At 37.4% G+C, this 24327-nt stretch overlaps 2 protein-coding genes across 2 annotated transcripts in view; one reads left to right on the top strand and one right to left on the bottom strand.

Annotated features, from left to right (window-relative positions):
- Window positions 1–1268: 1268 nt before the first annotated feature.
- LOC145979974 (N-acetylgalactosamine-6-sulfatase-like) overlaps window positions 1269–24327 on the top strand; it is a 57447-nt gene continuing 34388 nt past the window's right edge. The window contains exons 1-5 of the mRNA XM_083112913.1: window positions 1269–1515; window positions 15234–15357; window positions 18721–18795; window positions 20545–20647; window positions 22934–23077. Coding sequence (XP_082969039.1) covers window positions 1426–1515; window positions 15234–15357; window positions 18721–18795; window positions 20545–20647; window positions 22934–23077 — 536 coding nt within the window. The 5' untranslated portion in view covers window positions 1269–1425. The remainder of the gene's footprint in view (window positions 1516–15233; window positions 15358–18720; window positions 18796–20544; window positions 20648–22933; window positions 23078–24327) is intronic.
- The window catches only part of LOC145979975 (uncharacterized), a 54750-nt gene continuing 40169 nt past the window's right edge, over window positions 9747–24327 (bottom strand). The window contains exon 2 of the mRNA XM_083112914.1: window positions 9747–11142. Within this exon, the coding sequence (XP_082969040.1) occupies window positions 10422–11018 (597 nt within the window). The 5' untranslated portion in view covers window positions 11019–11142 and the 3' untranslated portion in view covers window positions 9747–10421. The remainder of the gene's footprint in view (window positions 11143–24327) is intronic.

Here is a 24327-nt window from a genome sequence, read left to right as displayed (position 1 = left end):
GTCTTTTCCGACTCGTCTTCTTCTTCCTTCTCTTTGGCGAAGTAGTATCAAAATCCATTTGATCTATGTCGACCCTTTTTAGCATATTATTAACTTTCTTCATGTTCTTTTCTATTTTTAATTTCTTTATCTTCTTCTTCTTCCATGTATTTACGAGAATATATCTAAATCTCATTTTACTTTTCTTCCTTCTTTGTTTACATCTTCGGTTAGGCGTATGCTTCTTTTCTTCCTCCATCAGAGACTCGTCACTAGAACTTTCTTCTTTCATCTTAATTTCGACATGGATTTCTTCATCATTGTATTGACAACTAAATTTTTCATCCCTTTCTATTCCTCTTTCATCTTCTTCTATTTTCTTATCTGTCTCTTCTTTGTTTACTTCGCTTAACTTTATAGCTTCTTCTTCTATCTTGCTGTCATGCTCGTCATTGGAACTTTCCTTTTCATCTTCCAACTTCTATCTCCTATAAGGATCTTCGCTTCTTCTATCTTGTCTTCGTTTTCTTCTGTTCTTGAAACGGCTACTTCTATCTGAGAAACGCTTTCCCCAATTTTCCTTTCCGGACTTTCATTTCTTTGTTCATTTTCTTCTCTAATCTCTGAAAACTCATCTTCGCTTCTTCTATTCATATCTAAACTTGTACTCTCGATTAACAACGTTGTTTCTTCTATCTTGCTTTCCAGCGACTTTCTATTTCCTTCACACGTTTCATTCAATCTCAAGAACATCTCATGGGTTTCGGACCTCACGGCTTCCAATTTCCTGATGTTTTCCTCGAACCTTTCTTCCATCCTTTTATTATTTTCTTCTAGCTTTCTACTATTCTCTTTTGATTCTCTACTACTTTCATCTATCTTTCTACTATAACGAAGTGTCTCCTTATTAATATCAATTTCATCACGCATTCTTATGTTCGCGATTAGCTAAAAACTGGTAGAAGAGCGACGTCCTAATTTAATCAATCAATTTAATCATATCATTAATCATCCTCATCTACATGTTGGCAATTAGCCAAAAGTGGAAGAAAAAACGAAGTAAAATAAACCAAATCAGTCAATCAAAATAAGGTTGGTGGTACAAATCGTTACAAGAACGCGATAACTTCAAACTGAAGCTGTGTTTCGAGGGATGATGCCTTGCTTGCCACCTCCACCCCCCTATTTCCATGGGAAATTCCTCCGGAGCACCACGTCTATTCACATTATCTACCGAGATGTTATCGGTGTTTTCTGAACTGCGGGTAGAGACACCGACCACCTAACCACGTTTATTTTTGCCTCTGTGTGGTTTTTATCAGTAATCACAGGCTCAACACTTGGAAAGGATGATAAGCGAATATTTTCGTAGTGTTTTCAACTCGTAAATTATTCTGTTATCCGTCATAGTAAATCAGTTTCCTTTCGACGAGCAACACAACGGAAATGTTGTCAGCATTGCTGTGTTTCTTGTTTCCTTTCATTATAGAAGGAAATGCCGCTGGTCCGAATTTTATCGTAATGATGATGGATGATGTAAGTATATTTTACAGCTATTTCTTTAGATCAATGTAAGTATAACTAATACATACACAGTAGTTCTTAATGTTCAACGAAAACCGTTGAAATCAGAGGTATGGCTGAGAAATTATGCTTTGTTTTCATAGTTCTCTACAGTTTAGATAGAACACTGCTTGCACTTCGCACATTGATTGCTTGTGAGAGATATGCTATCTTATGGGGACAAAAGGAGTGTTGAGGCGAGCTTATTTTGTGTGTTGGAGGCAGAGACAACGATATCTATTACAGCCAATGCAAATATGATGTCTCTCTGGAGGATAACATGAGCCTTATCAACATGGACGTCCGCAGGATTTCTTTCCTGGGGTGGGCACATATCCTACTACAATAGTCGTTGTCCCCTCTAGAAACAGTCAGGTTGATGTTACCATGCTCCTGCAACACCCTTCTAATAATCACTATGACTGAAATGAAATTTGTGCGAAATATTGACACATTGATTGGGATTTGTATAGGGTCAACATTTTCCATGGAGGGCCGTAGCCCCCTTCCAGAAGTCCATGCTTATCAACCATATGACGTGTTGGTGATCATGACCGTCGCCAGGAATTTTTGAAGCTGCGGTCAGCGCTTTGATTAAACTTTCATGTAGCTATACATATATCGATGAAAGTTATACATGTTAATGTAAAAAAGAATAACATTTGGAATGCATTCATCAAGCATTTTCTGTCTTTCAAAAATATACTGCTGGACAAAAAAAACCGGACACCTTAATATTTGACATCTGAATTGCAATTACTTATGAATTACGCTCTCAGTTAAGTATTGAACAATTGAACATTCATTATTGAACATTTTCCATAGTTTTTCCGTTTATTATTTATCTATTTATTTATTTATTTACTTGTATTTACTTATTTGGAACACCTAGTAGGCTTAAAATCAATTTCATGGCATTTTGTTTTAATTTATTGATTTTCAATTCCTGTTGGTATTATTTTGTTTAATGTCTAGAGAGCCATGTATTTTGGTTCATAGTAACCATAGTAACAGATATTATTGACATTGTCATTGCTGGTATTTTTCTTGCAAATGTATTGTAAGTTTACTAGCTTGAAAATGAGACGTGAAGAGGTAGTAAAAGCAGTAGCTCTTCGCGATGATGGTCGTATATTGCTAGGGTGCTAAATATAGCACGAAGTACTATCCATGAAGGTCTCAGACGGTATGATGCAACTGGTTCCTATGATAGAAGACCGGGTTCTGGTCGGAAACGATGCACAACAGCACGGGAAGATCGTTTAATGCGTATCATAGTCTTAAGAGACCGTCGTACGACTTCAAATATTGTGGCACAGCATTTGAGAAATGTTCATAGAACTGTGGTTTCTTCACGAACAGTTCGTAGAAGACTGAATGAAAGTGGTTTATCATCTCGGAGGCCGGCTGCAGGTCCCAGGTTGTTAGCACGTCACCGGAAGCGAAGACTGGAATTTTCTACAAAACACTTACGTTGGAATGTGGAGCAGTGGGAAAAGGTTTTATTCTCCGATGAGTCAAAATTCAACCTACGTTCATCAGACGAGAGTGAACATGTGTATAGAAGACCTAATGAGCATTATGCGCAATGTTGTTCCGTTGAAATAACACCCTTTGGAGGCGGTGGTGTCATGTGGTCTGGGGAGGTATCTCTTTATAAGGACGTACAGAGTTGGTTTGTAGAGAATGGGGCACTGGCAGCTTGTAGGTATATTACAGAATGTGTGGCAGATCATGTAGTACCATATGCACCATCCATAGGCCTGGACTTTGTTTTTATGCATGACAATGCGCGTCCCAACATTGGGAATATTGTCACGGAGTACTTGGACGAAGTTGCGGTTACGCGATTAGAATAGCCACCACAAAGTCCGAACCTAAATCCGATAGAGCACATCTGGGATGAACTGAAATGACATATCAGAAACCGCGCAATAGTTCCAGAAACAATTGAAGAGCTAAAACGTGCTATTCAAGAAGAATGGGAGCAATTGGACCAAGAAGTGATTGTCAACCTTATTCGAAGTATGCCACGGTGGTTACAAGCTGTAATTGATGCCAGGGGAGGTAACACCCGCTACTAGACAGCTTATATACCCCAACAGTACCAGTTAACAATATGAAAAAAAATATTGGTAAGATTTCCTTTTTTCTTTTTTCTTTGGTAGTTTTCTGCAACTTTCGTTTTTGTTCTAATTTATCTTATTAACAATACATTTTAATTTGCCTTCTGTTGAATATATTCAGGTTTTCTTATTTCCAATAATTTCTGCAACCTTTAGTTAACCTTCGAATCAGAATTTATGCATTATCACAAAAAATGCAAGTGTCCGGTTTTTTTTGTCCAGCAGTATAGTTTGTGTGCCTGTTTTCCATTATTAATGTGAATTTGATTGTGTTGAAGAAATGATTCAAATCGTTTTAGCACCAACATCTAATCCCCTTTTTGCATAATTTACGAGGGCAATAACGTCTTTGATACTACTACTACTACTACTACTACTAATAATAATAATAATAATGTTGGTCCCGGGTTCGAATTTCGGATTGGGAATGGATGTTTGTGAGTGTTCATTCATCAATTTCATCATACCATCACTACGCCCATCTTCCCAAATTAGTCAAAAGTGGCACAAGAAGCGAAGTAAAATAAAGCAAATCAATAATAATAATAATGTTATAATAACATTATTATTTGCATTATTTTTATTAAAATAACAATAATAACATTAATTAATATAATTACATATATATAATTAATAAATATTATTATTATTATTATTATTATTGGTATGTTTATTCTGGTACTTGCCCCCCCAGACAAAAATTCGTGGTTGCGCCTCTGTGCCAGACTACAAACTAAATGACCTTTATATTTTTGCGATTAACTACATAACATGCTTTCTGCTCTGTTGTAACTCGAAATGAACTATGTCAATTTCCAGCGGGGGGAGTCGACCCCAACCCCTTTCCCGACGCCCATGTCGTTGGTTTGTTGAGCGGACGTCGGGAGGAACCAAGCTGGATAATTAGAAGATGTGAAACACTCGACTTGTTCTTGAACTATTAATGTAGAAGGTCATTGATATAGTCCCTCCTAGAGTTGCCGTATTTCTACTTTGCCAATACAACTTGAATGTGATCGCAGCTTTTATACACCGTCACTAACACAGAATAACAATACATTTATTATTTAGCGTCGCTTTTCTTCCATATTGCTTAATCGCGACGATGGGGATGAGCGGGCTTCGGGAGGTCGATCCCCTGGAAATTTCCATCGTTCATTTCAATTTACAAAAAAGTAAAAAGCTTGTTAATTGTTATCGTTAATAACAAAAATAAGGTTCAGTTAGTTAGTATTCGAACACAATAACCAAAAATAAGCACTGCATTAGACCGACAAATATTAGTGTAGAGTACAGGGGCCAGAAATGTTTTGGACTAAAATCTAATGTCAAAACGTTTTGGAAAACGAATTTATGAACACTCTGTACATATTTAATAAATACCTTTACAAACAGAACCACCTGTAATTACCAGTTTTCATATTGTACAATTTAATCCAAAGAGTAAATTGTTCTAGTTTTCAAATTTTCAAAAATCACAGTCTTATGTGAGAATTTGATTTTTATTTTATTTTGCTTCGCGTTTTTTGCCTCTTGGCTAATTTGCGAGGATGGGGATGATTGATGAAAGTGATGAATGGACATTCACAAACAACCATGCCCGAGCGGCATTCGAACCCGAGACCCTTGGCGTCGCAGCGCGATGTGCTAGCCACAGGGTCCGGCTTTTATATGAGAAGTCACATCACATAAACTTAGTGACTAAAATTTCACCCTAACTTTTGTGTATAAAATATAGTAACAAAATAGAATAATTATGTATTTTAGTACACTAGCTGTACGGAATTTAAACACCGACATCTTGGTCTCCCCTTTGGCCTTACTACCACTCTTTGTGCATTGTAAGCTCTTACTGGTAGTCTTCCTGCATCCATCCTGTTCATGTGTCCGAACCATTTCATTTGTGCTTGATCTATCCTGTCCTGAAGCTTCACCACACCCACTGTCTGTCGGTTCTCTTCATTCCTTATTTTATCCCTTCTAGTCTTCCCAAATATACTCCTTAAAAATGTCATCTCCACTGCCTGCACCTTTCTTTTGCCTCTCTCTGTCATTGTCCAAGTCTCTGCTCCATACGTAATTATTGGCACATAGTGTGTGTTGTACAGAGTGTCCGAAAAGTCACGCAACCCGGTGTTTACGACCGTATAACGGAATAGCGAAACGGAATGAGTAGAAACGCTTTCTGCCAAGAGAATGCCCTGTATATTGGGAAAATTTAGAGAGACAAACATATGTAAGAACATGCGTGTTTTAATAACAAATAAGCAAGTGTTGCCAAAGGCGGAAAAAAAATATTTGCAAATCGTGTATATTGATGCACAGAACTCACTGAGGTAAATTATTGCAAGATTTCACAATACCAACGAACAATTTGGATGGCCATCTAATGAATTTGACAGAAAAAGATGTTTGACGAAGTTTCAAAAACATTGCAAAAGGGAATAAATGGGCTGTTCCAAAAATCGATGTTTTCACAATATTACGAGGGACACTGGCAACACTGTTGGTGTCACGTGTCACTAACAGATGTGTTTCACCTCAGGCTATCACACTAAGGCACTTTTAACGACAAAGGAGAAAGTTGGTTATTCTGGAACATATGCAATAAATTACATACACCTTGCAACCCTGAAATGTGGTTTCAATTGGATAGGTATGTCAACAGCCAAAATTCCAGGCCTTGGTTGACAGAAAACCCGCATCAGTTGCATGAACTACTCTTGCACTCTCCGAAAATCGGTGTATGGTGTGGAATATCGCGACGTCGTATTGTGGGACCGTTATTCTTTGAGACAACAGTGGATTCTGCTGTGTACGGGGATCTCATAATGCAATTCGTTGCTCTCCTGGAAAAAGACGAACGTGATGTTTGGCTACAACAAGATGGAGCAACTTGCCATACATCTAATGAATCTCTTCGTATGCTGAGATAATTTTTTGGTGATCGTCTAATATCCAAGGATTTATGGCCCAGTCGCTCGCCCGATTTAACATCTGGAGATTTTTTTCTGCGGGGTTACTTAAAGGGGAAAGTATACCAAACAGACCCAGAACATTGGAGGAGCTGAAATGAAACATTACACAGGAAATTAATAATATCGGTGCTGCAACCCTCAGGAAGGTATCTGAGAACATGATCAAGCGAACCAACTTATGTATCCAAGAAAATGGTGGACACTTCAAACATTTGCTTTAATTTGTAGCGATACCCACATTTCAGGGTTGCAAGGTGTATGTAATTTATTGCATATGTTCGAGAATAACCAACTTTCTCCTTTGTCGTTAAAAGTGCCTTAGTGTGATAGCCTGAGGAGAAACACATCTGTTAGTGACACGTGACACCAACAGTGTTGCCAGTGTCCCTCGTAATATTGTGAAAACATCGATTTTTGGAACAGCCCATTTATTCCCTTTTGCAATGTTTTTGAAACTTCGTCAAACATCTTTTTCTGTCAAATTCATTAGATGGCCATCCAAATTGTTCGTTGGTATTGTGAAATCTTGCAATAATTTACCTCAGTGAGTTCTGTGCATCAATATACACGATTTGCAAATATTTTTTTTTCCGCCTTTGGCAACACTTTGATTATTTGTTATTAAAACATGCATGTTCTTACATATGTTTGTCTCTCTAAATTTTCCCAATATACAGGGCATTCTCTTGGCAGAAAGCGTTTCTTCTCATTCCGTTTCGCTATTCCGTTATACGGTCGTAAACACCGGGTTGCATGACTTTTCGGACACTCTGTATATTACCTTCTTGCATTTCATATGTACATCCATGTTCCATATTAATCTTCGAGAGATTTGATATACTCCACCACCCATTTGTCCTCTTGTTTATCTCCTCATCTATTCTTCCACTTCTCTCAATTATGCTTCCTAGATATTTGAAGCTCTCCACTACCCTCAACTCTTCTGTGTCCACCTTTATTCTTGGTTCATTTCTAGCTCCGTTTCTTGTTGTTATTAGCACCTCACTCTTTTCTGCACTGAATTTCATTCCTGCTCTTCTGATTTCCTCATTCCAACTATCAAGCTGTCTCTGTACTACTTCTTTCCTGTTCCCCATATTACTAAGTCATCAGCAAACAACAGGGCCTTCATTTCTTTCTCTCCTATCTTCTTCCCACCTCTTTGTTAATTGCATTCATTGTAATTATGAAGAGCGAGCAGTGGGGCAAGAGCACTTCCCTGTTTTAGTCCATTACTTATACTGAACCACTCCGTTCTTCCCACTGGTATCTTCACACAGCTAAGAAAGATAGAGACACATAAGGCATGAAAGAAGAAAATAAGAAAGGGAAAGAGTTAAGAGAAAAATAGTAAGTAAAAGGAGTTTCATTTTTTGGTAAAACTCATATGTAATAATGTTTTACATTTATGCGTACTCACCCTAATTTATTACCTCCGTGGCGGAGTAGTCACATAGCATGCTAAGATGCTCGGGGTTGCAGGTTCGAATACAGACCTGGGCATGTTGTTCTTTGCGAGTGTCTCATCATCATCCCCGTGGAAATTCATCATGTACGAAATTTGGAACAGGTGCAAGTCGATTAAGTGCAAAGATGAAAATAGTTTGACAATGAATTAATATCTAAAATGTAAGCAGGAAACGAAAATGGGAATGCTAATATTGATTGATTTATTTATTTTACTTCGCTTTTTGTGCCGCTTTTGGCTAATTTGCAAAGATGGGGATGAGATTGATGAATGGACACTCGCAAACATCCATGCATAAGCCAGGATTCAAACCCGGAATGCTAATATTGCTGTTTCATTCAGTATGATGATCTTTTTCAGTGAATATAGCCTGGTCATGAAATTGTGGATTCCATTATTATTACACCAGCCTGCCTCTTTGGTGGAAGAACTGCTATGATATATGTTTGCATTTTTTCTCCTGCCCCAACTTTTCAAGTACAGGTCAGTTGTTGTATTTTTAGAACGAACAATTTTGAGAACCAGTGCATAAATATTCATTTCGTCTGCGTTTCCTCCATTATTGTTGCCTATCATAAATAAATGCTTCATTCTCAGCACAACTTCACCTTTGTGATAGTTTCTGGTATTCAAAATATTTAAAATGTCATGTAACTTCAATGTTTCTTCCACAACAGACATGACCACACGCTCCTGCAATTGGTCTCCATTCTTTTGAATTTAATTCAGAAGAGATCCTGTTCTGAGGATACAGGAGAGGCAGATAAGTCTTACTAACAGTACAAGGAAATTTTTGGTACTCTTGAAAAAATTTGAAAGCTCTTTAGTAAATCTTCCTGGTTCTTCTCAATGAACATGACTTGAAAATGTAATGCACAATAACTTTCTTCACCACCCAACACTAGCCAGGGGAAAAAAATGAACCCCAAAGAATATGGCCTGGGCAAAATGACCACCCTCCAGTTTTGCTTCTGGGAAGAGTAAAAAAAAATCTGATATATTTAGTATTAAAAACGAGATAAAATCACAAGTTGCTAAAAGAATGGCTGATTGCTTCAGTGACATGATCAGGACAGGACTTTTAATCCCTTTTAACCAGTGTTTTTCTTTTGGGAAGAAAGGTTCTGATACTCATCAAGCTGATATGCTATTGTGTTCATGATAAGAACAATCCAAAATATTGTTTTATGTTAATATATGATTGCACAATCATGCAGTTACACACCTATGAAAAGGTGCAGGTATGGTTGACAGGAAGAAGAAAAAAAAACAAGACTTTTAAATCCTTTAACCATATTCTAAACCCTTCCTTGACTCATTCTTCTCTTCCATCTCTGGTTCAAAAATCCAGAGGTCCAAGCAAGGTACATGTTGTGATTTATCTCACTTTTAATATGTTGATGAAGCATAGAATTAAATACCAACTTCTCAAAAATATTTGCATGATATAATTGAACATCTTTAATACGCTGATTTGAGTAACATTTCTACCAGCAGCCAAAAAACATTATAATTACGCTATCTTTGCAGAAAATGGTTAAGCCCAGATCTATGGCAACATTATACAAAAAGCAAGATGGTTACTTTAGGTATACATGACCAAGGAAAATATACCACAAAAAAATAGATAAATACCAAAAATTATTTCTTTATTACATCCAACTGATACATTTGCACAGACCATAATAATGTTTCTCCTTAAACAATGACCTAACTTAAAATAATGAAGTCATAAAATTATAAAAAGACACTCTGTCATAATGCCATCTGTGCTATGGTTTATATTAAATAGTATATCTCTGCAGAAAAATGTAATGCACTACATATGAGTCTTGTGCCATACAAAAGACTAGAACACATTGAATTATGAAACATTTGGCACAAAATTTAAAATAATATTAATAATATTTTATACACGAGTGGTCACAGCCGTGTTCAAAATGTAGAATTCAACCTTTTTTTTAATTCACTCGTTTTCTGGTATGAAAAATAATTTGATTGTAATGTCCTCATGTTCACATTTAAACTGTCCATAACAAATGCAGCTACATAAAGCACACATAGATGATATTCTTAATCATCATGTAACGTAGTACAAATACTAATGTGAGCAAGAACATGGCTCAAAATAATCACAAAATTTGCTCAACAAGACTTGCTGGAAATAAGCCTTGCAACACATGTTAATGAATATGATATACTAATGCACATTGATTACAATAAAAAAGATGCACAAAAGTATCCAACACTGTTAATTTCAATTCTGGACCAATCCTTCAGACACTGTGACAAGTTTCCATGGTGTCATCAACCAAACTCCTTTTTCGACACAAGCTGCTTCTTTTGAGATTTTGACGCACGTACCTTCTTCTTCATTATTATATTCTTCTTGGATCCAACTCTGATCTCTGCAGCTTTCAGTGCTTCCTTCCACAGAACGAATTGGTACAAGCCATGCTTTCGTGGCTGTTTTTTAAATACTTTAAGCAGAAGCAAGGCTTGACTTCGAATCTTCGGGGGTTTAAATACAGTCGCTTTTCTAACCCCTCGCAAAGAAGTACAATTCCTTCTCCATTCATCTAATTTACTGCGAGCACTAACATAGGGAGGAGTCTGTCTACATGTTTCGGGCAATTTCGCACTTGGTGGTGTGTTCTCACTGGACTCAATCTCCACCTCAAACTCTGCACTGGCACCGTTCGCTGATAAATCTACTTCTGCTGATTCGGTCTCCAGCTTAAGCTCTTGTAACACTCCTGTCCCTACACACTTCTTAACTTTAGCTTCCCTGTTGTGGGTGGTGCGACGGCAATGTTCAAACCTGGCAAACGACACTTCCGGTTGAAGCATCGAAATATCCATGGATCCTTCTTTTGGTTGTTCATTGTCGTCCGGCATATTCATCCTTGCAAGAGATCAACAAACTTACTCCTTCAGTCTATAAAAACCAAAAGTGTCACTGTGTAGCTTTTCATCAATCAAGTCAAATTGGAATTTACTGTGAATGTTGAAAATTAGAAATGAAGATCTGGAAAAAAATAAAAAATAATAATAATTGTATGCACAGTGTAAAAATATTCACAATACACATGGTATGAACTGAGTTAAACAATACATGGTACAGTAGGTCGCATAGGTATTGCTTAGTATATCTGTGACTACTTTCATTATCATTTCTCTTGCATCCTACGTGTTTGCAAGGACTGGATTTTTACATTTGATCATGCAGAGGTTGTCAGTTGGTTGTCTGGTGTTTTCTTTCAATTCTTGGAAGCTCTCGTGGTGCAAAACGAAGACAATATGCTTGGTAATATTTATGCATCCCACTCTACAGTCAACCTATAAAGAATAACATAAAAAAAGAACAAAATTTGGACCCAATATAATCTATTTGACATTATTTTGTTCCATTTTCCATCATATCTTTTACACAACCATTCCGATAGTATGGTAGTTATGCTGGTGCCTTTTAATCAAGATGTTCCAAGTTCAAAGTCCAACTTAAATTGTTAACCCATTTCAAGTTAGCATTAAGTGGATTTAATCTTTGGAAAACCATTTTATTTTTTCTTGTAAGCCTATGCACCTTCAGGTTTTTTCTTAAGTCCACTTTATGCACAGACAGGGGCGTTGCCACTGGGTGGGCTACACTCATCTGCACACCCAAACAGAATAAATACGTTATTATGTTGATAACGCAAAGTAGCAAGCAAGAATTGTAGTGTAAAGCCCACAAAGAGGCTTGAACAGTTGACTAACATGTAGCATAACTCAGTTTCACTTAAAAATCGAAGAACGTTTCTAGATGCTGCATCTCAGTTGGTTTCCTTTAATTAAAGTGTAAAATATAAATATGTAAACAAAATGTCATTTCTACACGGCTAGGAGATGCTGCATTGCGTGTCGTCAATCGGTTTCCATTCTTGACGGTTGTTGTTTTGTTATCTTGTTTCTTGGAGCAGCGGCGTCTTTGATAATTTGTTTTCCTTTGTTGGATGCCTTGGTGCATTCACAAAGCTTCATTCTTAGAGTGAATGAGCAGTTTGCGTACTATTGTTTCCACTGTAATAATTACTTGCTAATTATAAGCTACAGAAACTATTATTTAAGCAGTTATGTTTATCTTAAATTCTCATAGTTTTCGTTTTTCCGTTCGTTCGTGCACACTACTTTCAATGTTTGTCAGTAAATCCGTAGCATATCCCGTCGCTACGGGTAGAATCTTGTCTAAACGTGTCAGATCCTGCTCCTAGATTTTGTTCAGGAAAGTTGTTTTTCAACACAGGAAGCAGCGTGGCTCTTCTTGAGGCAGGTAAGCCAAGGTCGCAGCGAGAGGGACAAAACATAGGAATCTAGGAGCAGGGGGAACTTTTAATTGCGGTTCATCGAGGAGGTAACACTGCTAAGACAGAGCTACTCATAGGCAATGGGGTAAGTCACTCCTTATCCGTAATGCTGTCATTCTCAATCAGAAGTGTTGGGTTTTAAATATTAAACACGTCATTTAATTGCATATTAGTTAGTACCTCACATCTGGTCCAAGCGAACATCGTAGCGGGATGTGCTAACCACGGGGGCCGCAAGAACTTTAACTTTACCTGTATATATTGCATTCGTTTCTGTACTCCTGAGTAACTACGTTTATTTTTTACATACGCGAACCCTCTACGATGTCAATGGCTGAGGGCCCCCTAAAGGCTTACTTGTATCCGGGCCCCTCCGCACTGCGGGGTCTTGCGGCTTGTAGGTCCGGCACTGCATCCCGGCTTAGATTTACATTGGAATATCAGAAAAACATTGGTAATTTGATGTGACCCGTGCTTTATTCATCCATCACAAATTTTATATACAGAGTGTTCCTTAAAGATCGTCCGATTCTATTGGCGACTACAATTTTGTGATAAGCAGCCACGCGAGCTGACATACCTGTATCTGTGTTGGGAAATGTAGTTATCACGGAGAGGTGGAGAGGAGAGGATCATGTTGGCACGTTAAAGCTGTTCAAGTCTATAGCAGCGGCGGATCAAAGGGGAGAGACATGCTGGTCATAAGACACCAGCCGTGCCCTTTTTCGTCTGGCACGACGAGGGAACTTTCGCAGTGTTGACACAGTTGCCACCTTCAGAGATAAGTCGCTAAATATGACTGATTTGTAAGACCCGTTGGGGAAGTAATTTGTGATAAAGGGTGTATCTACTTTTCTGCCTACTTTTGGAGAAAGGAACGTAGTATTTTTCCAAAGTTAAATGAACATTTAGATAAAATAGATAGATGCGCCTAAAAGGCCATACAGACACTTTTTAAAAACATGAAAGTAAAAATCTTATGATGATGCGAGTTTCCTTTGACATTTCGACATCAAATGTCTAGCATATTTTCGACGTCCAGTTGGAAGGAATACATGTGCATGGGGGAGGAGAAGGTGAAAGTATTTTTGTCCTTCCTCTTGTAATTGTTGTTTTTAGGGAAGTGTCCTATAGTGTATAAAAGATCGGATTAGTGCGTTAAACACTGTTTTCCACGTTACCAAACAAGGATAAATTAAAAGTTAAACATCTTGGCCAGGGGCGCAACCTCAAGGAGGGAGCGAGGTGTGTGTGTGTGTGCATTGCGGAGAGCTTCTTTTGTTTCCTTGTTTAATTTCTTCATCACGTTGGCACTACTCATCATTAGGGGTCGGAAGTTGAAGACCTATAAATTGCCAAAAAAAGACCTATAAAAAGACCTAAAAATATAAAAAAAGACCTAAAAACGGAAAAAAGGACGTATAAATGTGATCCAAATTAATTAATAACTTCAGTTTTAATTACATGTTTAATGAATAAAAAAAATAAAAATTCTGGTGGTATGGAACACACAGTGCGAAAGAACTATATGAATGAAATGCATCTTCTTTCAGTCCAAAAATGTTTCTCTCTCGTTTCAGGGTAGGTTCAAATATATTTCTTTACTACAGAAAGGATATTTAAGAGGTGGTGAACTGATGATGATTCGAATTGAGAATGGGCAGTAAAAACGTAGTCGAAAGAAGGTGAAGTTGCAAAAAAAAGCCGTTAAAACCTAAAAGAAAGGCTAAAAACGGACCAATAAGCCAAAAAACGCCGAAAAAGGCAAAAAAAGGACAAATAAAACCCACCTTTTTCTGGCCTACAATGATCCAAAATGAACATATATTATGTTGGGCCTCATCTTCGGACACTAGGGGAAAAAAAAGGATTTTTCCTCAACTTCCGACCCCTACTCATCATAGTTGCCGCCGGCCGCCACTGGTGTATAGTAGCGAATCAACGAGCTTTCCGCCTAGTACGCTACCGCAGAAACGTCCCAGACATGTATCGGGTGCCTCCAGGAACGCTCTAACATTGGAGCAAAGCCCGGTTTCTAGGTTGGACCTTTGGCCGACGCTTGCTTTTTTTTTTCTCCGCTGTTGCCTAGATATTCTCAATAGTTTCGTGCAGGGTGTGAAATCATTGAAAACTGGTGGGGGGAGAAAGTTCTTCATCTTCAAACCCCTCCCCCACAAATATATTTCTAATGTTAATAAAAGTAAAAATAAATTACTCAAATAAAAATATATAATTATGATTATTAATTACATAGAGGAAATTAATTTGTTAGTTTTATACATATCAGATATTGCATCCTTTACTAACCGGTTAAAGATGTTAATAAATTATAAAATAGTTCAAGTGGTTTTATTATGTGTAATTTTTTGTTTAGTTTGTGTTTTATGTTAATATAAATCAATTAGATTTCATAGTTATTATTGTTTTGCATTCTTGTTTTACTTTTATTGTTCGTATTGATGTAGATTTGTTAATGATCTCTTGAGAGAGAAAGCATTCAATACTCACAACTACACTAATTTGTGTTTTCGATATTATTCTTAGTAAAGTATATTTGAAAATAAAAGTAATTGCTTATCTTTTCTTTGTTATATCAAAAACTCTCCCCCTCGGAATTTTTTGGTGGGGGGATTTTTGAGGCCTAGATTGTTGGTGGGGGAAATCCCCCCGTCCCCTCAGGATTTCGCACCCTGGTTTCGTGGCTACGTAAGTCTATTAAATGAAGGTTGCTTAAAATGATCAGTTGTAACTTTTCCAATGTTTCTCGTTTCAGATGGGTTGGGGTGACCTTGGGGTACACGGCGAGCCTAGTAAGGAAACTCCTAATATAGATCAAATGGCGGCTGAAGGAATGCTCTTTCCTGAATTTTATTCAGCAAATCCGTTATGCTCTCCTTGTAAGTATAGTAATCGTTCAGGTGTTTAGACTTCTTCTAAGCCAAGAAACTGTAAGGACGATATTATTGGAGCGCCAAAATAAAAAAAAAGTCGATTTTCATGAACAATTTGAACTTTGCATATAAATTACATAACTCTGGTACCAATATAAAAATATGCTTTTGTGTTAAATATTATATATTCACTCGACGTTTCGACACACATTCATGTGTTTTTACAAGAGCACAAGAAATTTAAATAACAATGTATTGTAAGTACTAGAAATTACAACCAGAATTGAATGCACAACAAAACTCTAGCAAACAATGCGAGCTCTGAAAGCAAATGTGGTATGTAAATTTCTTATGTTGAATGATTGAATTAGATTATTTTACGTCGCTCTTCTGTTACTTTTGGCTAATCGCGACTATGATGATGAATGATGATATGATGGAAGTAATGAAGGACACTCGTGAAGAACACCCATGCTACAGGGTGATTAACTTGCGACAAATTTTGCGCATTTTTAGCCACTAGCTGTTCATGGAATGGATAATATTAAACAAAAAAATAATTTACATTTTTATGTAATATATAGGTCATAATGCTGGATAAAAATGTACAAATTTGCATGCTTTTTAGTGTTATCCTACATGTATTTACCCACTGATGCAGGATAAGCATTCACCCGCCGAAGGCTAAACGTGCAAGATTTTGAGTCTACTTGAAGTTTTGTATGTCTCGCCGAACTCGTATTTTACGAGTATCGAAGTGAATTTCAATTTCGCAATCTTTATTGTTAGAATAGAATATGGGGGCCTGGAGGATAAGAAAATTAGCTATAAAGCGGGAGTTCCCGGGAGATACGGGTGAGTTGGTCACTCTAACCCATGGCCAGGCCGGGATTGGAACCAGGAATTCCTTGGTAGATATTTCTTGTAAGTGTTTGTATCTTCGCATACATGGATGCTAACAAAATTATTTTCCATGGAGGGGCAACAAGAGACTTTTCATCAGAATAAATATATTGCACCATATGTGTTTATAGCAGAAACGTAGGAAGAGGTAGAATAGTTCACATGAACTCTCCAGCCTAACCGTTGCTTATTTTTTGGGGGGGTGGGGGCAGGAAAAGGTTTTATAAGCTCTCGCCTTGACTCATCTCACCCAACAGGTCGGTAGATGCCAGGCTTGGCCGAGTTGATACCTTCCTGGAGTCTGAGGCCTGCTCGAAAAGGTTTATTAAGCAGAAACGTAGGATAAATGTACACAAATAAAAATACCATTCGTAGAGAAATATTCAGCATATGATTGGAACCCCCGGACACCAACTCTATTGGCCCATTTGCATAGAGCTTTTTACCGGCTTGTCGTGGCTTTAAACTTAATTTTTTTTTTCCTCCAGGGAGGCATTATAATGACTTGAAGTTAACATTTCACTCCTCTGTGCTTTCCTTTTGTGGGATGCTCTTCTCTTGTTGATGGCATCTGGCACAGGCGACATTGTATTATTTCTGCTAATGGAGTTACTTTTCTGTCTTCGGAAGGCTTAGTCAGGGCTGCTGTGACTTGGTACTTGAACTGGTAGAAGGTGAAATTTCGTGACCTTTCCTTGAATTTTGATATGGTTTGCTTACCACGGGAACAAACAAACTAAGAACAATAACTACAATTCTTCATGTCAAAGGACCATCCTTTCGTAAAGCGTGTGCGCAGCTACCCGCTACATACGTTTCGCCTTTATCACCTTCAGATTCGACACTAATTTCAGTATGGCTTCCAAAGTACGCTATATTATACAACTATGCCTTTGCTTGTTCAAAGCCTATATGAAATGCAGTTCCACGAAACGAGCTGTGCGATGCCAACTCTTCAACACAAATATAATATGCACACTCCTAAGAGGTTTTGGATCAACATCCTTTGGAGTTAATAGTGGATAGAAACCTGGAAGCGTTATTGAAGTGATCTCACGCATATCCAGTGGCGTCTCGTCCCTTGGGGCTTCCGGGGCTTAGCCCCTAAAGAAAAGCGAACGTATTGACGTAATTATCAATCACCATAACGCATAACTATCACACAGTCTTTTAAAAGGCGATTTTTACCCACGTAAATTCATCGTCTATTGCAATGGATACGACAGCGCTCCTAGCGGCATTGATGTCAATTATCGTTTTCCGGGGCACGTCGCAAAGGAAGGCGTGGCCTACACCCACCTACGCTACAGTGAAGGTCACGTGCTAGCAGAGAGAGAAGGGGAGAGTCCAATGGATTTGAGTGCTGATTCGGGGCTAGTTTCTTCGCGTCGCGTTCGATCTCGCTTGTTGTTCTGTATTGTTTTGGTGGCTTTCATTCGCTATGTTTGAGTGAGTTTGGCAGGGTTGATGTTCGAACACAAATTGATGAAGGACATAGGCTGTCAATTACAAGACACAATGAATTTGTCCGGAAAAATAGGCATATAGCTACTAAATAGAATTATCGATTGCTTAAAATTCTGCGGTCGACATGAACTTGCTCTACGAGGACATAATGAAAGAGAACAATCTTTAAACAGAGGCATCTTCCCAGATTTATTATCCCTTCATAGAAGAGGGAAAACTAAAGAGGGAACTTCGTGTTCTTTATTGTAGTGAAGAGTTGAAAAACATACACTCTATCAGTAGATTGCATTCATTTTTTATTTAAAATTATTTAGAGGGTACCTTTTCAAAAACAGTAAAAATGTCGAACATAGTTTTAATAACTCCAGTCGCAACAGCTGAATCTGAACGATGTTTCAGCACATTGAAGCGTATTAAAACCTGCTTAAGAAATGCAGTGGGACAAGACAGACCAAATGCCTTGGCACTTGCTTACAATAGAGAAAGAATACATTTCAAACATAGAGGGCTTCAACGAAAAAGTAATAACAAAATTTGCTGAGCAGAAGAACAGGAGTCAACGTTCGTAGAAAGGTATGTTTCACAACAATACCGGTTTCTTTTGTAATCATGTGAATTGTCATTATATTTTAAATTCTTTAAAAAAATAAGTCCAGTTTTGTAGTTTAGAAGAAGATAAATACCCGTTTTTTTTGTAATTCATGAAATTTGTCATTACATTTAAAATTCTTTCAAAAAAGTAAGTCCAGTTTTGTAGTCTAGAAGAAAAAAATACAAATTTTTTGTAATTCATGTGAATTGTCATTATATTTTAAATTCTTTAAAAAATAAGCCCCGGCCAAATTTGAGGCCACGAGACGCCACTGCGCATATCACCTTCTGTACGGGATTACCCGCCTCTCCCGTGTATGCGCAACTTCGGACACGTCTTTTCTCGGCTGGTGCTAGCTTTCTGTGACATACAAATATGATTATTTCATCTATATTGTTTCATTACAGCACGTGCAGCGTTCTTGACCGGACGCCTACCCCTGAGAAACGGGTTTTACTCTGACAACGAGCGTGGAAGAAATGGTAAGTTATACAGATAGTTTTAAAAGTTGTGCAGCCCAAAATGTGATGGTTAACATGAGAACATAAGAAATATTCAATTCACACAATATTTAAAAACATTTCTCTCATTAGCAACACAACGGAACATCATCTGGAAATTCAATAAAATGTGTTTCCACCACATTCTATTTCTTTTGAAGGAAGAGCTGAAAAAGGTAAAATTATCAAATTGTAAAGCAAGGCAGTTGAAGCAGGAAAGACGAAAGAGTGTTCCCCAACCAAACACTCCGCCCTTCCTATTGTCATCTTCCAATGGATAACGACAAACCATGATTAGAAAAATGAATGAGATGAGGAACACAATGTGATGTTGGTACCCTGCTTGGAATTCAACTCTCCTAGAACCTTTGGGACATCCACTCTTTCTCATCTAATGAAGGCAACATTGTCTAGTTTTCTTTCTTCCTGTTTCAGTTACTTTACGTCGCTTTTCTGCCTCTTGCGTTAATCGTGGCGATAAGGACTGATGCAGGGGTGACCACAAGGGGATTAATGACGCGCCTGCGTCATGGAAATTTTTTTTTGGAGGGGGGGACAAATTGTGTACAAATTCTATTATCTACACAAAAAAATGGGGGATCGTTTCTTTGATTGACTTGTTATTGATTTTTAGTTATGGTTATTATGTACAGTTGAAATGAAACACCACTTCTCATGTCTTTAGAATCGGTTTGGAAAGGGGGCGACGTGATGTTCGCATTAATACAAGGTTAGTCAAGCAGACAAACTGCTAAGAATAAGGTTCATTACACTAACAACGGCAGTGAGCCTGAGCAGTTTTGTACGTTTTATGTTAACAAACATGAAAATGAGCCGAAAGTACCTAAGGTAAACATATACATATTGCTTAAATATGTGTGTATTATATTGTTCCGCAAATTCTGTCTGACCAAAATTATTTGAGTAAATAATTCGACATAAAGGGTGGGGGAATGTTCTACCTTTTTGGGGGGAGTGCGTCATAGGCCTTGTGGGGGAATGGGCACCCCTGGACATGAAATACTGATGAAGTGGATGACGCAATACATTATCCAGGGTTCGAATCTAGGACCCCTGGGTTTATATTATGTTAAACTGTCCATTCCACCACGGAGGATGGTGGTATTACGTAGTCCTAGTTCATATAGTTATCGTTACGTTCGTAATTGAAGTTTACCTATTGGTATATGTGAGAATTAATATTTTCATTATGTTAGATATTAATTACACTGTTATGAAAATTACAAGAAATCAATGTTTATGTGCATGTCTATGTGTATCCATGCAATAAATTTTCAATGTCGCTGCAGATACAGATAATAATTTTCACTTTAAATTTCAAAGAGAAGAATAATTAAATAGAAAAGAAGAAATTAAGCGAGTACAATTGACACCGAATAAAGTATCTGAGTATAACTGAAATAATGTCGGTAGGGCGACTGACTGCCACGTGGGGGATATGGATTCGATTCAGATTGGTGATCTAAGTTGTGACTTTTCCTCCTATGTCTCTGCATAAATTGGCTCTGGGGCTCTTCTCAATGGGTTTAGGGGGCAGAGTAAAAGCAGTCGGTACGTGGTGCTGATCCCTTCAACTTCAGAATGTATGAGGTGAGGATGTACTTCCACCCTTCTATATGGCACGGTGCAATGCAATATCTTTTCTTCTGAAAAAAAAAAGAGAGTTGGGAAAGAACGAATCTAAGCATTTATTATTTTCTTTTTTCACAGCTTATACACCCCAGAATATCGTTGATGGGATTCCAGACACCGAAGTGCTATTTCCAGAAATTCTAGCTGAAGCAGGCTACACGAACAAAATTGTAGGGAAATGGTAAGGAGTTTCAAATTTTCACAATTTTATTATAATCACACGTACTATGCTTTCCAATCTAGATTTTGCGTGATATTAGCAATATCTCGAAAAATATTATATAAAGTTCTGTAGTTCCTGCTTCCATTGGAAATGGAGAAATACTAAAACTTTTTTTAAGTTGAAAAGGTGGTAATCTGACTCTTTTACAATTCAATGACCCTCCAAAGAGACAAAAGGGTTCAGATATTTAATTATATTCTGCAACACCAGTATGAGATATGTGCTGGATATCCTTCCCCTCCTCCTTCCCCCCTCAATCTCTTTCTTCCTACAATCTCAGTTGTCCCGCCCTGGCCGTGCGATCTAAAGCTAATCGCCCACTGAGAGGCAGGGAACATTTTCCATACTCGGCTACTGCGGGGCCGAGGATGACGCTTGCCGGAGCTAAACGAAGAGACTCGGAATTACACGAGAGGGCATTTGGAGACGCGGCCAACGGAAAATTTCCACCCTAGAAACCTGCAGACTTGTGACACGGAAATTTCACGCTTCTCTCCCACCATATCCATATTCGAATTGTTTTTCAATTTATCAGTCGGTCTTTTCATCTATTCCTCTGTTTTAACTCATTATAGCGAGATTCCAGTTAATTTGATTTTCTCTTTGATTTCACGTTCTCTTTTCCACATATTACCTTTCTCTCTTTTCGCTATCTAAATTTCATTTTCTCATGTATTGTGTTCCCCCATTTTATATTCTCTCCTATCTTCCTTTCTTGTTCTCTTACAGCAAAAATACATTGCATTTCTCTCTCTCTCTCGTCTCGAAATACATAGTATAAAACAACACAGAGAGTGCATAATTGTTCAAATGTTCGGTGTATACTAGAGGTCATTAAGGCAAATAAGTTTTGTTAATTCAGTTTTTCTATTTGACACCTCGTTTCGACGCTACGATTAATTGAAGAACGGAATTTTATTCTGAATACGCAGGCTCACGACTGCCACCAATGGATTGATTTTGTAATTACTAAGTATAAACAAAATATATCTGAGAGTTATCGGTAAATTATCATGTAAGTATAGAGATTCGCTTGGCATGTCTGACGAAGTAGTAGGGTGGATAAAAATAATGATTTTTATTTTTTTAAAAAACAAACATTTTTGATGATTTTTTTAATTTAAATCGATTTGTTTTAAACCACGCTTAAAATTGCTTGCATGGTTTTGGTACCATACATATAGATGTATGTTTTTTGTAGAAAGTTTTTTTCCAGTAAACGGCCCTGTAAAATATTTGAACAGTTTGATTAAAGTACGTAAATAAAAATATATATGTAATTATACATTTTTCTGTTTCTGATATTGTATATATGAACCTACTATGGAAATGTTCGTTGAGTGTTAATCAGCCTATAATAATTTCAGAAACTTTTCTTCCAGTGAAAATATAACATTTTGGATGCAACATAATATATTTTTATAGTCTTTGTAGTTGTAAAAAAATTGTAATTTTTTAATGATAGTTTGCAAGATATCAGCTGCCATGTTTATTTTAATTACAGATTACAGATTTTCGGTTTAACATGATTAGTATTTTGTATATTTTTCTACACAAAATGTTTGCTATTTTTGCACATAAAAAATATTGAATTTTAAATCAAGAGAAATGTGTGTTTACAGTTGACATAATACTTTACATTTCCTTTCGTGTAAGTTTCAATTGTTTCCTTTCTCTTTCTTTCTTAGAGCCTAATATAAACCATTAAATTATTACAAGATTAATGTACTTTCACGAAATGTGATTCTGATATCTACAAGATCCTTATGTACATTATTCTATAAATTATTTATTTAAAGTGGTTCATTTCATTTTTTTAAAAAAAAAAATCACCTGATTTTAATCAATTCACTTTGAGAAGTGGTGAAGTAAAGTAGATTTTGTTTAGACATAATTTTCATGTATCACATGTATTCACAGGCCAAATTTCCGAACGAGATCGAGTGTCTCGGACAAGTCTTTCAAGATTTTACAGGGTTCTGTCTCGTTCTCGGTCTTGTCAGAGAAGTCTCGAAGGGTCTGGTCACGGTCTGTCTCGATTTTTACATAGCCTCCTTGGTCTCTTTACGAATTTCGAGAATTCTAGTCTCTCGATAACATCATTACTCTCACCTATCCTCTCTCTCTCTCTCTCTCCTAAGTCTTGATCAAGTAGGCTTATCAATACTTATCAACTTGCATGAATTGTTGCATCTAAACAGAATGAATCAGGTGAATTTAAAACATGGCGCTTCTAATTTCCAGGCACTTGGGTCACCGTGAGCAATATCTACCTCTGAAGCATGGTTTCCACGAGTGGTTCGGATCTCCGAATGTTCACTTTGGTCCGTACGACGACATAGACACTCCAAATATAGCAGTATTTAGAGATGACAAAATGATAGGAAGGTAAGCATGTTGGGTAAAACTTTGGTAACTATCCGATATCGCCCAAACAGATTTCTTCAAATTTACAGGAGAAACTACTTACTGAAATCAGTTTCTGTAGCATTGTCGAAGTTCTTGGAGATATTTTCTCTCGCGGAAACTGAAAACTTCACCATAGAATGCTGCAGAACAAGAAATAATCACTTGTTACGTAAGGAACTTGCATCTTCTGTAACATTAGGCCGTTGTTTCCATTATGTACGTGCAGATGGTGCGAGCGTCGAAAGTCAAGCGGTCTCGCCAGTGTTTCCAAATGTGCCTTTTTTTTACGATATTTTTTTTAAACTATGCTAACCTAACCCAACCTAACCTAACCTTGCCCGAAATGGTCCCTGGGGCTATCGTGAATGGTTTTTGGGGCTATCTGTCAATGGTTTTTGGGGCTATCCGTCAATGGTTTTTGGGGCTATCCGTCAATGGTTTTTGGGGCTATCGTGAATGGTTTTTGGGGCTATCCGTCAATGGTTTGTGATGACATAATGAACACGAAAGTAGGTATTTTTCGGTTAAGAAGGTTGAAACACTGCATACCCACTACAAATCGACAAAACACAAGCACGACGCGCGTTGATCCATGACGAGTGCACACCATATTGTCTGTTACCCAAGCGTAACAAGGAAGACAAATAATGACTCGTAATATGAAAAGTTGACACTATTTTATGGATAAAGGCATAACTACACCTTAAAGAATCTTCCGCAATGCAGAATAGGTAATTATCAATGCAAAAATTAAGGAAATAAACGAGTGAGAGGTGTTCGGGCCTTATCGGATAAGTACGAAAACTTTTTACTTTCATTTTAATAGTGTATTTGATTGCAATATGTGTGCGCAGGGTTAATGACGAAAATTCCAGCACTCGCTGCACGATTGTACCGTTGAATACCTCCAGTAATAAAACCTAAACGACAAATTTCAAGATGTAAATTGTAAATATTAAAAATGTAAACAATTATTTTTCATTACCGGTAACACTCACATGTGTAGGGGGTTGTATACACATGCATAGACGCCTATGATTACATTTAGCACGCACTATTGTCTAATAGAGGTGGCATTTTCGACATAAAAATAAACGAATCCGAGTATCTAATGTATCCGAATTAGCAAACATTTATAGATATATGGGATTTTATTTCCACCCGTTACTCTAATATATTCTTTGGAACTCTGGTGCAACGCTTCAAGTGGAAATTGTTAGCTGGAGGGA

Source organism: Lepisma saccharinum, chromosome 27 (assembly GCF_977018435.1).
Source record: "Lepisma saccharinum chromosome 27, izLepSacc3.1, whole genome shotgun sequence".
In the NCBI taxonomy this organism is placed as follows: Eukaryota; Metazoa; Arthropoda; class Insecta; order Zygentoma; family Lepismatidae; genus Lepisma; species Lepisma saccharinum.
Note: the sequence above shows the minus strand (reverse complement) of the source record. Positions and strands in the feature narration are given on the sequence as shown.